This window comes from Dromaius novaehollandiae, chromosome 2, assembly GCF_036370855.1.
Source record: "Dromaius novaehollandiae isolate bDroNov1 chromosome 2, bDroNov1.hap1, whole genome shotgun sequence".
Classification (NCBI taxonomy): domain Eukaryota; kingdom Metazoa; phylum Chordata; class Aves; order Casuariiformes; family Dromaiidae; genus Dromaius; species Dromaius novaehollandiae.
The window spans coordinates 29,679,517-29,696,234 of record NC_088099.1 but is presented as its reverse complement, the minus strand read 5'-3'; the positions used below and the strand labels follow the sequence as shown (position 1 = coordinate 29,696,234).

Here is a 16,718-nt window from a genome sequence, read left to right as displayed (position 1 = left end):
TTAAAACGGTTTGTATAAGCTTAAACTGTTTAACTAGATTGCAGTTTAGTTTATGGTGAGGTTGTGTTTTAAGGCTGCAAGCTGCCAGAAAGACAATTACAAGTCTCTGTAAAACACAAAAGTAACACAAACACAAAATTCTTCGCAGAACGCTGCATAGTGGTGGACCACCGCCTTCCACGCTGCTGAAGAACTGTCTTCTTTATAAGAGTATCCATACCAATTATAATTTGTATTTTTTATATTTCCCATATAGCTTAATATTTTTATCTTTTCTGTCCAGCTTTTAAAAATGGTTCTGAAGTGCTTAAAGAATTTATTTTTCCTATCATTTTACTTCCCCTATCTTCATTAAGTGTTTAGACTCCAATCACCTGTGTCCTTATTCAATGTTACGGGATTCTCCTTTCCCCAGTCCCCCCAAAAGCCAGGCTGCATCTTCTTGACTCCGGATCCTTAAGGCAAACACAAGCAAACAATCCCTCACTGGGCTGAAACAATAATAATACGAGGGCCTTCTCCATGTTAGAAAATGAAACCAGCGGACACGAAGATACTAGCACAAGCTGATTTGATTTAGGTATGCTTTTCTTCCTTCATTTTTGTTTAATTTGATAGCATACTGGCCAGCAGGGCGAATGACAACCCCACTTTTAAGCAGAAAGGAGAACAGCAGGTGGTAGTTAACACCACTTCAGCTACAATGACTCCGAAAAGCAACCTATCTAGTGCAATTTTTTGTCTCCGGTAGCCTCTAACTGAAGGAGCTTTTCCGGAACAGTTAACACCGTCAGGCCCTGCGCAAGCTACTTGGAAAAGGTGCAAGAGAAGTTTGCTACAACTCCCTAAAATGAAAAGCCTAATGGGCAATGACTTGATATATTATGGCAAAATTAAGAGACAGGGGGGACAACAACTCTGTGCACCCTACTAGAAGAGGGCACTGCATTTGAGTGCTTCCAGGTTATTATGAAATACAGCTGTAAGAGGTAATCTGAAATACAGCTTAGACATAAAATAGTTTATCACAGCTGTCTAAAACCCACTCTTCCTTACCTAACCAATTGAACAGCACATCCACTTTTTCGTGGAAGACAGAGAACAACGTGATTTTGGCTAATGGTGGCGGGGAGTATTTGAAAACGTTTTTATTTATTAAGATTCCCCACCATGGCCTGGCCTGCTTTATTATGCCATAGCTCTGTCCCTCTACACCTCAGTGTAGAGACCTACTCCGAGGCTACTCAGCGACACTCGAGCAAACAAAAGAATCGAAATACGCTCACAAAAGAATTGAAAATACATTCATGGCACGCGTGATTTAAGTGTGTGGTATCGGTCAAAGAGAAAACGGTGACAGTAACGATGCAGCACTCGGTGCTCGAAATCAGGCTACTTGTCCCCTCAGGGACGGTGGGGTTGGTCGAGGGCCGTGGCCGGGGGGGGGGGGGGGGGGCGAGGCTAACGGCCGCGGCCGTTAGCCTCGCCCCCCCCCCCCCGCCACGGCCGCAGCCCCTCCACAGAGCCAGCACAGAGAGGAGCAGGAGAGCCACGGGGCGGAGGGAAGAAGGAGGAGGCGACACTGAACTACACTTCCCGGCAAGCCGCAGGCCCGGAGGGAGCCGCCGACGGCGGGGGCGGGGGCAGCGCGTGGCCGCCGCCGCCTCCTCCCGCAGCCGTTGGCCGCGGCGGTTGGCGGGGCGCGGGCGGCGCTGCTGCCATGGCGTTCTCCTCGGCGCCCCTCAAGGTCTGCATCGTGGGCTCGGGGAACTGGTGAGTGCCGCCTAGGCCCCGCGTATCCTGGGGCCTTGCCGCCGCCCCTTGGGCGGGAAGCGGCGGCGGGGGGTTCGTGCCGGGCCCGGGTGGGGGCTGTGCCGTGTGAAGAGCCCGCGCGTGGGGTCGCGGCCCCAGGGATGCCTGCAGCGGCCAGAGCTCGTCCTTTCAGCCTGCCTCTCCGGAGCAGAGAGACTTTCCTGAAGTAAATGGAGTTAGAAAGAAGTAAATGGAGCTAGAAAGCTTAAAGAATTGAGCGGTGTGGTAGGCACCAGTCTTTGCTGTACAGAAGTTATTTTGGGATATTCTTAACCTGGTATGTTTCGAGTGATTTGTCTGACTCCAGCTGACATGGACATTAAAGATGCTGAACGCTTTTTCGGCAGGTCATTGCTAACTGGGTGCTGCTGTAGGGCTTCTTGACCAAGCCCACCACCCTCCAAAAGTGAAATGCCAGTGTGTGAGTTTAGGGTTTTTTTTTTTTTTTTTTCTGTACTACCTGTTTTCCGAGAAGAGTAGCAAGACACTAAATTATTCGAAACACCCCTTCTTTTTCAGTAGATTATGTTGAGGCACACTGAAGGCTTGAGACAAGGTTTTATTTTGTCTATCACTAGCTTATAATTAGACTTATAAACTTATGGTCTCACTGTCGTGTCCACTGAAAACAAGTTTTCCTAATCGTTTTCCTGAGAGCAGTACCATGTTCATAATCCTCCTTTGTCCCATTTTCTCAATTTCTCTATCATTCCTGTTTGTTATTTTTGCATTGGATCTTTATTTACAAGGTGTAAGTTAAGTACAAAGTATTATGTAAATGTATCTTCACAGTTTGTTGCTTTAATTACTAATGCTAAGTGCATATTATTTCTGATAATGTTCTGTTTTGTGAGGTAGACATAATATGTTATACATTCAGTCTAACATTAGGGGAGTTTGGTGTTCCAAGAGCAAGGTACTACGGGTTGTTAAACAAAACTTCACAGTCTTTGGTCAAAGTGATCTTAGAGTTGATGCTTACTTACACAAGCGCAATTGGCTTGTGGTGCTATTTTGCATACTTCAAAAAATCAGCCACTGCAGAGTTATGTTTTTCTTCCTGATGGCTTGTTGAAGGAGGGCTGACATCATTTCAGTGGTGCGGCTCTTGCTCGCCTTGGTCTAGCTTTGTAAGGTGAACTGGGAGATACAGTGCATTTCAGTATGTATCAAAAGGAAGTTATGGAGTTAGACCTGTCTGTCTTTTAGGAATATTGATGTCATTCTTCCATATTTGAAATTAGCAGAAAGTTCTACAAATAATTTAACCGTATTTATAGTTGAGCCATTGTGAAACTAGCTTGCCAGAAGCAGCAGGATTCATGGAGGTTACATACTAGCTATAAACATGTGCGTATGTGTTTTGTTTTCACTTCACTGTATCAGTTTAATAATGAGAAAAGCTCCTGTCTAATGGGATGCATATCTGAATGGCAAAATGCCCATATCCGTGATGCTGGAAAATGTTGATGCTGTTACTGGGCCTCAGCTTTTTTCTTTCTTTTCTTTTTGGGATAAATTTCTTTAAATAACTGATAATTGATTTCATATTTGATAGCAGTGTGGCAAAATTTATGTGGCAGGAGAGAAGAAAAGGAAGTAATAGCAAATGATTTGATGTGTAGCAGCTTTCCCTGCCCCCACCCCCATGAATGTTTCTGAAAACAACTCTTGGAGAGGCGGGTGGTTTTTTTCCACTCCAAGTCCAAGGGATGACAGACATCAGATCCAGACTGAAGAGAGCAGCCTGATTCAAGAATGTATGTACCCATTGAACTAAACGGGACTTTGTTAACTGAAGTGTGTATCTGTGCGCATAAGTGTCTCGCTCAGTTGGGGCCTGCGGTCTTAAAGCAGAAGCCTTTAAGGTTCAGAAGCATGGAATGAGAAGGAGATTGAAGCACTTACATGCGTCTTATAATTGGTAATTTTGGGTTATATATTTTTGAAGCCTGGATTTCAGGAGTACAACTGGCGATGCCTAGGTTGTAAGCATGTAAGTAGCTGAACTGAGTAGGACTTTGCATGTTTAGCAGTTTGGAGACTTGTGTTTTCCACAAGAGTCTCTTGTATTGTTTGTCCCACAAGTGCCAGTGTCTTTGCTTTCCTGCAGCCCTTTAACCTATGTCCCAGACAGAAAAAACAGGCTGGAGGAGCTTGGCATAACAAGGACAGTTTAGAATGGTTGCACTAATCTTTTCAGATGATAAACTACCTCCAGTCAAACTTGTTTGGTCAGTTTGCTGGGGGAAGGTCACCTTAACAATGAAGTTACTTGGGCGAGGTCTCTTAGCACCTCATGGAAGATCATGGGACAGGACAGATGGTTCAGAAGTCACAGAAGAGCAGGAGCTGTGCTTTTTTGCTCTGCTTGTCCATCTGTAGTTGCTCATCTGGCAGATGTGATTGTATTAAAATCTTTAAGGCCCTCCTCAGCCTGAAGCGGGTACACTTCGGGGATATGCCTTGAAGCCTCAGGATTCAAGGACAGTGCCTAGATTCAGTTTAAACACTGCATGCATTGGCTCCCGTATGTACCATAGCCTGTTCTTCTGAAAATATTTTCATGACAAGTTAACAAGGAGTGCACAGCCATTTTCTGTCCCTGTATGTTTTGCTGGAACCAGTCTTTAATCTGATTGCTCAACTTGAACCATAGAGTTTGGGGAGAGAGAGGAAGTTATTGGGACAGAGGGGTTCACAGGGCTAGGAACCCGCTAGGGAAAAGTGAGGGGATAAAGCTTGTGGCTTAGCTGAGGTGATTTCAAAGAAAAAAGTGGCAGGGCTGCAGTTACGGTGTTGGTTGCACTTGTATATTGTTGCCTCCACTGATGCTGCTGTCTGTCACAGTAAGTTGAGGAGTTTCTGGGGCTTGTGTTTTCCTTTTAAAGTGATGAGGGGAAAGCAGACCAACAGTGATACACAGCTGGTGTAGGTGAACAGTAGTTGGTGAACAGTGAAGGGCAGGAGACAAAGTGCATTGTCTTGCTCAGTGAGCTTCAAATACAGTTCTCCAACAGTGTTAAATACGTATATGTGATTGTACTTGAGCATACCTTTGTACTTGCAGCAAGGAGCAGAACAGCTATTTGGCATGGGACTACCTTGTTGCATGACTTGAATAGCATTTACGTTCACTTGGAGCATGTTAGGGTTATTAAGGTTTATGAGGGAACGTCACACTCTTTTTTTTCTTGTGTAGCTGAGCTGCTGCAGGTACCGAGTATTACAATCCAGGTCACGCTAGAACTGTTACTGCTAGAACTAAACGGGCAAGAATTCCAGTTCTTTTGCCTTACGGTGTGTCAGGAGTATGCTGCAAGACGAGCCAGAAATCCCAGAAAATGATTCCAGATTATGTACTGAGGAGTTCTGCGATGCAGAAGAGAATGGAGACTGGTTTGTTGGATTAGCAGGTGTTGGGAGCTGATATTTCACTTTGCTTAGAGCAGTCTTGGACTCAGTGTCAGTTGTTTGACCTTGTCTAATTCATTCCTACAGCAGCTCTTGCAACATAAAATAAAATGGGGATCTGGAGAATCTTCTTGAATTCAGGGACTAGGACTATCCAGTTCCTCACTTTTTAAAAATAATAAATTTAAAGGCTGAAAAGAGACAACTGAGACATTTAAGTATTAAATAATAATAGAATTAATGTCTTGTTTAAGAAGTACACACTGTCAAACTTTATGATGACACACCATTTGAAAATCCCAATTGAACAGTTACTGAATCAGGTATTTCTGTCTTTCCGTATCAACTCTAAGCATACAGAATGCTTAGTGAAGTTCAAAACTGAAGACAGTGATTTCCCAGGAACCAGACTTTATATTTGTGTGTAAATCTGCAGTTGTGAATTTGCTTTTGTTCAAGGAATTCAAAACACTTTCTGCAGAACGCACCTCTGTGGTGTGAATAAAATACTTTGCATTTGTGCAGATCTGAAATCTGGCAGATTGAACTGGTGAGTCATCTGCCACTGCAGGGGAAACCACAGCATGTGCGCGTGGTGGTCTAGAATATGAGCTTGATAAGAGACGACCGACTTAACTGTGGCTTAGTAAGTTAAGGTTGTTCAGTGTAACCTCATAGGCCCAAAGTGCCTGCGGGGTCTGTTCAGACAGCTTGGTGGATGGGCAGAGATGTAATCTAATGGCCAAAATGTACTTGGTGTCTAGGTTCAGTTGCTTTGTTTCCGCTTTCAGTTTTGTGAAGAAATTAATTTGAGGCGGAGTTGCGTGAGTGGTTTCCAAGCTGCCTTAGTTGTGGCCAAGACGTTTAGTCTGAAAAACAATTGAGGCTTCTGTATCACCTCCTCAACCCAGGGAGCTTTGCAGTGTGTGCACTGCTGTTAGTGAAATAAATTCTCATCTTCTAAGACATGCTGTTTTTATGGTTTAGCTGAAGACCTACTTCAGATATTACACATTTTTCTGCCACTACTTAGTGACCTTAGAAAGGCCTGTGATTGCACACATTTTTAATACAGCACAATGAGTTGTGCCATATGAGAAGCTCTGAAGGCAGACTGGATCCGCTTGGTTTACTTGCCAACCATGAGTTTATTACAAGTAATGTCCTGAATAAAGTTAGAGGCATGTTTTGTGTATAGCTATGTTTGTAAAGTTAAAGCTCTCTTACCTTCTAATAGTGTGCAGCATTTTCCCCTCCTGCTCTTAACATAGCAAGTATTAGAAAGTCACAGTATCAGAAGTTGTAATGACAGAGAGAAGTGAGGAAATATGCAGAAATGGGTAAACGTCAGGTCAGTGACTCTGCATATCTTTATCATATCTTTCTAATCTTTTTGGTCTGCTGATAATCTACTAGATTATCAGTAATTATGAAGCCTTTTTCTGATCCAAAGAAAGGAAGTTAGATTAATAGGCTTTATTAAATTGCATCTTTTCCTTGTCTAGAGCATCCAGGCTACTGGAATGGAAGGCTGCGTTTATCCCTCTTGTGTGCAGCTTCACTAATTCTGAGTAATTTCACTGTTGCTTAGAGGTTTGAGTAGTACAAGTAAAATTGATAACAATCCTACAAGCCTCGCTGTGCTGTTCTTGGGGAGAAAATGAGGCTAACAGCAATGGCATTGTCTGCCTGCAAATTCAGAGGATGCCATTACAACGCTTAAATTCTGTGAGATTGGCAACGTGACCATGCATTTGATTTATGCAAGATATTAATGCTTCCTGGCTTTAAATGCCTATCAATATTCTGCAGAAATTGATAGGTTAGGCATCTTAGCAAAGAAAACTTCCTCTTTGTTAAAGGTGAAAATAGTCCATTTTTAAAAAATGAATTTAGGAATTAAGAATTAAATCATAATATGTAACTTTTACCACTGCGTTGAAGATATAATCCATTTCATTTGGGCAAATGAAATTACCCAAGTTCTCACTGGATAGCCAGTAAGCAGACAACATATGTAAGGAGGTTTTCAATAAATGGTTCAGTCCAATGTATTCTAGATATATTTGCTTGAGAGAAAGCAGCAGGTGTGAATAACTGGTGTATTTTTTCCACTCTTTTTACTAGATTGGAAAAGCAAAATAGTAATTGGTCTAGTAACCTGTGGATTTCTGTTTATCTTAAAGACAATTTCTTCTAGAACAAAATTATATATTTTTTAGAATGTACATTTTTTATTTTCTTTTCTGCAGGGGTTCTGCAGTTGCCAAAATAATAGGCAATAATGTAAAAAAATTGCAGAAGTTTGCTTCTACAGTGAAGATGTGGGTGTTTGAGGAGAACATTAATGGGAGAAAACTGACAGATATCATAAATAATGAACATGAAAATGTAAAATATCTCCCTGGATACAAGCTGCCAGATAATGTGGTAAGGATCAGAAGCTAAATTTGATCTAGTTATGGAGTTGAGGGAATTTTGCTCATGCTGTGAACTGAGGTAGAAATTTGTTTTGTTGACATCTTTAGGTTTTACCATATTTCAAACTGTGTGCTATTTTACTGTTGAGATCAGAGTTTTGAACAGGTAAAATTACTGAGGTGGGTATATTCAACATATAATCTTTTTTTGCCTGGCTGTTATCTTTATGTTACTACAGCTTCTGTATATGGAAGTAAATGTGAAAATGAGGGAGAGATTAATGGCTCTGACCATGCTTGATACAAAAATTTGGCCTCGACTTTGGAAGGTTGCAGGCTGGTCAACTAGGATTGAGGAGGCTTCAGATATTCTGGAAGTGTTTAAAAAGTGCTACAGGATGAGAGCAAGAGCAAATGAACTCAAGCTTATATCCAGTTTATCGATTTCCCGGCTGCCTTTTGCTATGTGCAGTCAGTTAGGCCAGCATGTTTCTAACTCTGCCAGGGCAGAGTCATAGGACCACATCCACTTTGGGTTGGTGTAATGGAATGGTACGTGGGTGGTGGTGAATCTTGCCCCAAAAACGTTATAGGCAGAAACTGCAGTGGCTGACAACTCAGTACGAAATTCTGGGCAGGAAAAACATAAATTGCCATGAAGTGCAGTTTTGTCTCTAATGATGAAGCTGAAATCCCATGGTGTTTCTGCTGTTTGTGACCTACCCATTCATGTTTGTTGTCTTTATCAGTAGGTTGTGCTTATTGCTAGAATTTAAACCTGACTTATTTTAACATGTCATCACATGTTAGAAAAAGTGGAGTCTGGCAGGTGATTTGGAAATAGGTCACCTCTTTAAAGGGTAAACAAAATCTGAGTACGCAGAAAGAGGGTATAAACTAGCAGGTGTAAAAGGAGTGGAGAAGAAATCTGAGTGTACAAGGAACTAAGTAAAGAAGCTACTTTTCAGCATGCAGTAGCGTATCAAAATTGAGATTATTTTGTCAAAGAGAAAGAAGCTTCTTATTTTATATTTTCTAACTCAAAATATGTGTGTTTGAATGTTAAGGAGCATTTTGAATTTGGATTCTTGCAAATTTGGTATTTTAAATTCCTTCACTTAATTATGCATTTCTTTGCACTAACAGTACAGGTGGCTGTAGAGATGCCCCTTTCAAGGCATAAAGTGGCTGGTTTGAAAGCTTCAATTCTTTTGCTTTTGTGGGAAGATTATGTTAGTACTTGTTTTCAATGATGAAGCACAGTAATTTGTAGCACTGTGTGTAAGACCAAAATGTGCTTTTATGTATTTGACAACACATGTGAATAGTGTTAATTTTAAAAGATTATATGGCCTTTCTCTTCCATAACTATACAGGTTGCTGTCCCAAACCTTAATGAAGCTGTACAGGATGCAGACTTGCTGGTCTTTGTCATTCCTCATCAATTCATTCATAAGATCTGCGATGAAATCACAGGACGAGTACCCAGGAAAGCTCTTGGTATAACTCTTATAAAGGTATAATAAATGCTACGTGTTAATATGGAGAAGGTACTGTGGAATCATCTAAAACCAGAAGGCTTAGAATTTGATAGGAGAAGTCTTTGTTCCGTTCACTTGATTGTTCCATTAAACCTTCCCAGAAATACGACTGGAATTTCTCAGCCATTAGTGGATTGTTATGCAGTGTTTTATTTTAGGTTAGTGCTTGCAGTAGGAGGAAAATGAGGCTGTTCACAAGGCCTCCTTTAAAAGGAAAGGGGGAGGGAATATGTTTTGCACCACCAAGTTTTCCAATCTTTTACTTGTTTCCAAACGCATCGTTAGGTGGAGAGCAGAGCACAGGCATAATGGTCTAGTTGTTAATGCACATCCCACACACTGAGCTGATCATTTTAAGAACTGCTGAGAGAATCTCATGTGACTGAGATGATAGTGCTCTTGTTCGTGTCAAAGATTATGTTGTAACAAGAGAGACTGTTCAGCACGATCCAAAAAGATAAACCAGTTTAAGCATGGGAACTAGGAAGGGGCAGTGGTGTAGGAAATAAGGATTAGTGTTTCACTAGGGGCTTTTGTAGTTTTGGTGGCAAGAGAATTCTTAAATGTGGGTGTCGTGTCCTGTTAACCCCCCCCCCCCCCGCCGCCCCGTGTGCTTAGCTGCAAAGGATAAGCTATTCCCACGAGGTTCAGAAGACACTGTTGTTGTTTGGTACTTGTTGAGAGTAGGCCATTTGTATTTTTCAGCACGCATTTCCTTGTCTTCTCTGGCAAATGATACATTTACAGATATGTGTTAAAAATAAAGAAAAAAAACCTTATCGCTACTGACTGCAAGCTTGTCTCTCTAGTTTGGCTAGCTAAGCTCATTGAAGCTGTGCTGTGTTTTGTCTGTGCTAACCTGAAGCAGTGCTGAGATGTATGAAAACGTAATGTTGCCCTAGTGCACTTCCTGCATTTTGTGGAAAAGCTTTTCGTATCGTATGGTGGAAGGATAAAATAAAGCAGAGCTGAAAGAACTTGAATGCATAGCATCAAAACAATAGAACTGTCCTGGATGCCCTTAAATGTCAAAGCCTTTATTGCTTTTGAAGTTGCCAATTTATGCCCCTTTCTTCTATATGCTCAAGATAAACTTTATTCTTCTTTAATTTGCTAAATGTAAGCTATGTTCTCATGCCTCTAATCCTAGGAATAACCTTTTAATGAAATCTGTGGAGTAAATGAGGACTTGTATCAGCATATCCGAAATCAGAATCCGGGCCTGTATTCCTTTAGGAGTACTGCTTACGGTGTTTTAATGGAGTCTTGATTAATGGGTTCTGTTTAAAAGGGGGAGGGGGGCATTTATCTTTAATAATAATAATAATAATAAAAAATCCGCACTCTGTCCAGTGTTAAGAGTGTAGTGACACCTACCATGCAAAGCAGAACTGATTATTAGGCAGCCTCCCACTGTCACGTTGCATCTCTGCATCAGTAGGTGGTCTTTTGAAAGAAATGGTGCAAGGCCTTTTAATTTCTTTGCAGGAGGATGCGAAGTACATGTTGTCAGCTTTTATCAACAGGCATAATTGCATATGTATCATTTAAGATGAAAGGGCAGAGGTTGAACAGAACAATGAAACTAATAGAGGCAGGAATGCATTCTGTCCCCTACTTTTGCAACTTTTATATGCATGCTTTTTTCATCAGACTTTTAGTGGTCTTTGTCTTGTTATGCTTGGCACTAATGCTGTTGAAGTGGCTTGTGTTAACTTTGGCAGTTAAAGTGCAGTTCTTTTCTAAAAATGTCATTAGTGGGACCTTTGTTTCTCTGCTTTCTAAATTAGATGTACTTGTTTGGTGAGTTAGCAGTATGTATTCTCTTAGTCCCTTTCTTTTTTTAATTTTTTTTAAACAAATCTTCAAGCAGAGCCTAATGTCTGAAAATAAAACAGTCTCTGGCAAATAAAGACATTTGTCTGCTAGTTAATCTGTGCTCCCATTGAAACATTTGCAGTTGTGTTACTTTGCATATGTTCTGATCACCGATATCTGTCAAAACCTAACAAATCTTTTGTTGCGGGAGGAGAATGGAGTCTGACTTGTATACAGCTTACAATGCAGTACAGCAGAGAGCACAGGACTCGGGGTAGGTGGCCATCACTCAAAATACACTTCAGACAACCTCAATACTAATCTCATTTCCATATAACTGCATGCAGGCCCCTGGGATTGCTCTGGCAGGCATGTTAGGACTCGGGTGGTAAGACCACAGAATTGGACTTGCACTGCTTGGGGAGCATTGCTGCCCGGTAGAAATTCCCATATCGAAGCTTTGATTTTCATTTATTTATTTTTCTTCTGTCATCTGTCATCCAGTATTGTATTTGACTCTGGAAGAAACAGGTGCAGCTCTCCTTGAATTTGTCAGAAGTTGCATCTGTTTCATAGCAGAGCTGAATTTGGCACCTAAGCATATCTGATCTTTCACTTGGATGAATAATTGAGGTGCATGTCACATGTTGGGAATTGTTCCTGGTATGTATGTGTTTTTGATTATTAATTGCCTGCTTAGAAGGATGGGGAAGAAATCTTATAGTTATTTTGTGGGGATATCTTTGGCACTGTTAGGGAAAAATATGACGTGTATCTGCTTGCTTTCAGATTTTTTCCGTATAAGTCATAAAAGACGAGAAAGAGCTGGGCGTTAAGAACTGTAGGTTGAAAAATAATGCAGAAATGCAGCCACTCTTGTTGATATTTTAACTGATTGATTTTGTACAGGCATTTCTGTATGTCTCTTGCACCATGTTATTTATGGAATGGCACCTTTAAGGAGTGCACACCAAAATCCTGCCTGCCTGAAATGTCACTTGATTAAATATATAATGTGTGTAATATGTAATGTACATATATATGTGTATATGAGTATATGTCAAAGTAGTAGTGGATCACTGCCTTTTTTGCCTTTAAGTTGTATAATTTGAAATTATCATGTTTTCCCTCCTCACAAAGATTAAAAAATACTACTATATAGAAGGTTATATAAGCCATATTTTGGGAAAGAGAGATCATTTCAGTAGCTTGTGCCTCCTTTCCTGTCTGTCTTCCCCCTGGTTTCAAAGCACAGAAAAAATCTGCGTTTAGCTGGGTGGGAGAAAGGTTTTGTGAGAAGGAAGTGGCCTCCCTTGGAGTCTTTGATTCAGAGCACTGGAGTCTGTCTGTTCCAGCATTAATCTCTGGGGTGATCTTTTCTAAGGTCCTGTTTCTGCCCCTACTTTCACCTTCTGTAAAGGGTGCTTTATAAGTATGGGTTAAAAATGTACTTAGACATGAAAGTATTCTCAGTTGTTTAGCTTTCTACAGATTTGTGAACTGTTGTTCAACTTACAGTATTCTTCAAGATGATTAAATTGTCTTTCCAGTAGTAAGCTGTTGTTGGTTTAAACACAAGGGAATCTCTCTCTGACATTTTAATTCAGATTCCTCTTTGCAAAAAAAGCCATTGGGATGCCATCTGGTTAGTTTTGGTCCAGCTTCAGATCCAAGTGCAGGGCTGATTCACAATTGGTATTTCAGTGATTCTTCACTGGTTTTAGTAGGCACACACTGATTACAACCAGCTGAGATTCTGAACAACAGAGCTGAATAGTCGGCACTTTTTAGAATCAGGTTTTTATTGAACATAGCATAAAGCCTGTTAACATCATCTAGATTTTGTTAGTTTATTCCTTATTCTTGAGGTGCTGCCTCATATCATGTAAGAAGGCATCTTAAAGAGGTCAGAACGAGAGCAGAAGCATCTCATGGAACTTAATTGTCTCTCTGCTAACAAGTCTGTCACCTTTATTCTCTGAAGAGACCTTGTTGTAGCTCCTGTCCATGGGCAAAGCTAATTGTGATGTGCTCTTCTTCTGCACTATGTCTAATGCCTTTTTAGTAATTCACTTTAATGTTGGCTGCAGGGAATAGATGAAGGCCCAGAGGGACTCAAGCTGATCTCTGACATTATTCGAGAGAAGGTGGAAATAGACATCAGTGTGCTGATGGGAGCCAACATTGCCAATGAGGTGGCGGCAGAGAAATTCTGTGAAACCACAATAGGTAATATTCCAAGTAATTGAAATGTTTAAAATATGCTTGTGTCCTCAGAATTGCACATCCAATAGCTCAAGTTTCAGTTTTCAACGTTAGTCAGCTGTTATCAGAAACTGTGGGGTCCTTCTTGTTTTAATGTTGAATTTTCTAGAATGTTTATACCTCCAAAAGTACTAGGAGAGTACTGGGAACAGAGGGAGGGAGGAATGGAATTTTATAGTCTCGCTAGGGTTGTTGTGACCTTAGCAGGTAAAATACTAAGCATACTTTTTCTCATCCTCCAAATAAAACTGCTTTATTTTAATGCTGTGCTTAAGATTTTTCTTGGGTGCTTAATATGGATAAATGATTATATATTCCAACTCAGGTGTTCTGGTCATAGATGGTATCTTTCTATATGTCTTACTTTTTTTTTTTTTTTTTTTTTGCTTTTTTTTACTACTTTTACTTTTTTAACTTTTTTGTTTTGATCCTTTTTAAGTTCTCAGAATAACTAGTTCCCCCAAATCCTAGGCATAGTTTTAGTCCTGTGTTGGTCTCTGCACACCTTCGTTGCATAAAGATGTGCCAAGTCTTGGATTTCACAGTGTCTGGATAAGCATGCACATATGTACACATATAGTCATGCATAATAGCAGGGAGTTAATGTTATTGTCTCAGTGTTGAGGGTTTTTTTTCATTTTTGTGCATTTTTAGCTTTGTAACAGCTCATCAACAGCTTTTGCATTTCATTTATTTTTGAATAGTTGAATTGCCATACACAGAAACTTAGCTGCCAGTGTCAGCATGCTCAGTTAAAATATCCTTGACTTGCCTTTATCAGTAGGTATTTCTCTTGAACACCAGCCTTAAAATAATTGGTAGAATTGTGCCTGTTGTATTTTTAACTTACCTTTGTTTTATTAGCGTTTGTTTAAAGAGAAAGATTTAAAAGGGAGAGTATAGAGAATTAATGGGATTATATTTCTAGGCTCTCTTGCTGAGCAGACAAAGAATTATGAAGAAGCCCACAGTAACTCAGTGCAGAGCTTTTCAATGTGATGTAGACACACTCTTAATCACTTAAAACAAGGGAATCCGTTTAGGATAAAGATAGAACAACCTAAACTCTGTTTTCAAGTATTCTGACTTGCAAAGGAAAGCCAAAATAATACCCAAATAAATTATTCATTGGCTTTTTTATTCTTCCATTTTCTATCTCCACAGGCAGCAAGATCTTGGAGAATGGCCTTCTCTTCAAAGAACTCCTGCAGACTCCAAACTTCCGAATAACTGTAGTAGATGATGCAGATACTGTTGAACTTTGTGGTGCTCTAAAGGTAAGGTTAAACAGGGCGTGGTTTCGTACACAAGTGGAACAGTGATCCTCATAGCAACAAGCGGGTATTTTTATCTATAGGGTTACATTTATTATATTTTATTTAACATATGAAACAAATTTCTGAAAGAACCAGACGGGAAATTGCAGAGCAGCGTGTTCTGAGAGCTGGCATTTATACCCATGTCTCATAGCATTTTAAGTTCTCTTCCTATGTCTTTTACTTAGCTTGCATGCAGTCACAAAACAAGCATTTGTTTTGTCTAAGTGTTCAGAATTTTTCTAAATCCATTTCGGTTCCCAAAGGGACATGGCATTTTTCCTTTTTCTTTATGCAAGAGTGTGTTTACAAAAGAACATTGAGAATGAAGTTAGTATTAATTTTTTGTCTGTTAACCAATTTATTTCCTTATTCATCGACTTACTTGACTTGAGGACTGTTATATTTTGTGGATATACACTGCCTAAGGTTCATGTGGATAACCACATTCAGAAATGACTTGAAGAGAAAAAAGGTTATTTCAAAGAGTTAAGCGTCTGGACTTCTTTTCCTTAACAAAATTGATGCTGGCAGGAAGTGAAGCCTAGCTTAAACATGTTCTTATTGATATTTTCTTCAGGTTAATTTATAGGCCATTTGCGAAGAGAAATTATTAGTAGCTTGGGACTTTGGCCAGTAGTACTGTAGTTCACATTATCTGATATCTGTGATGGAAACCTTTTTTGATGGTTGCGGTGATACAGTAGATAATATGGTTTGCTTTTTTATTTTTTTACTTTTTGGATAATTATTTTGCATTGCTTGTTTTCTTTGTTAAAATTATGTGGAAATTGTACCATTCACTTGCAAAGTTTCTGAGCCAATGAATGACGCCTTTAACCTAACAGATTCTGATTTCTGCTCCTGTTAATCAGTGGGAGGCAGACTGATAGATATAATAACATAAATTTTAGCATACTAGTTTTCCAAATAGTTTTGTATTGAGAACTGTCATTTTAGAAGTCCTGAGTAGAAGGAGATCATGGGCCTGTGAACTGGTCTAAAGGACTGTGTATTAGTGTAATGTGTTTTGGAGTTACTGTATTTATACTCAAGACTCTGGAACTCATAATTTGGCTCCATAGCTATTGCTTGAAAATACTGTAGTGGTGATGTGGGAGGTCAGCAGGAAATAAATTCCTGTGTATAGACCTAAAGGATGAGTCAGAAAATTTTACAGATTTATTTTTCTTCAAAATCTACTCAGACTGATGCTTTCTGACTAGCTTGAATTCTTGCTTGACAGAGGAGTTTTGTGCCAGTCAAGTGTTGCTGCTGAATTTTATTAATTCATTGGGAACATGTATTCCATTGATGAGAAGCTAAAATTAAATGGGTGGGTCTCTTTTTTTTTTATTGCCTATGCAAAGTAAAACACAAAACTCAAATGTAAATAATGAAAACATAAATCCGAGCTTTTTTTCTTATAAGCTATACATGCTTATTAGCAGGAGAATTATTTATTAATGGTAACAACAAGCATTTTATGTGCTTGTTGCCTTTTATGTGATTATTCAGGTAATCTTTGTAATAAAAATGTGGGGGGAAAACTAAGCATATTTTCATGTGATCATTTTTAGGGAGAAATCCCAAGTGTAGCTTCCATCAGCTGACAGTTACTTTATGAAACTGGAAAGTTACTTCATGAAAAATTGCAAAATATACTGGTATTTAATTTGCTGAATTGAGGAAGTTCGTATTTCAGGAGAGGACAGCATTGTGTTATCTGAAGAGACAGGTACAAAAAGAGCTTCTGACATGAATTTCTATAGTATTGCCAGTTCAAACTGTCTGAAGCATCACTGCAGACCTCATTTTAGAAGAACAGCAGTAGCAGGCACATGTCCCAGTCCAGACTTTCTTTTTTATATGGAAATAGTAAAAGCAACTCCTGTATTGGTATTTAAAGGATAAGAAATAGTGTACTATGAAAAATATTAATGCTATAAGAAATAGTATATTCTCCCAGCTTCTGCATTTTCAATAAATGTCAGCTTGGGAAAATGAGACTTTTCTGGTATTTCTGGCATAATAGACTAGTGTTTGTTAAAAGTCTTATTGCTTTCACTCTTTATTTCTGCAAGCCTCTCTAAGCAGGGAGAATTTCCAGTGTGGATGATTGACTAAGGGGG

General features: G+C 39.7%; 1 protein-coding gene across 1 annotated transcript in view; it reads left to right on the top strand.

Moving 5' to 3' along the window:
• Window positions 1–1,630: 1,630 nt before the first annotated feature.
• Window positions 1,631–16,718, top strand: part of GPD1L (glycerol-3-phosphate dehydrogenase 1 like) — a 28,492-nt gene continuing 13,404 nt past the window's right edge. The window contains exons 1-5 of the mRNA XM_026098692.2: window positions 1,631–1,773; window positions 7,479–7,656; window positions 9,023–9,163; window positions 13,096–13,234; window positions 14,435–14,547. Coding sequence (XP_025954477.2) covers window positions 1,721–1,773; window positions 7,479–7,656; window positions 9,023–9,163; window positions 13,096–13,234; window positions 14,435–14,547 — 624 coding nt within the window. The 5' untranslated portion in view covers window positions 1,631–1,720. The remainder of the gene's footprint in view (window positions 1,774–7,478; window positions 7,657–9,022; window positions 9,164–13,095; window positions 13,235–14,434; window positions 14,548–16,718) is intronic.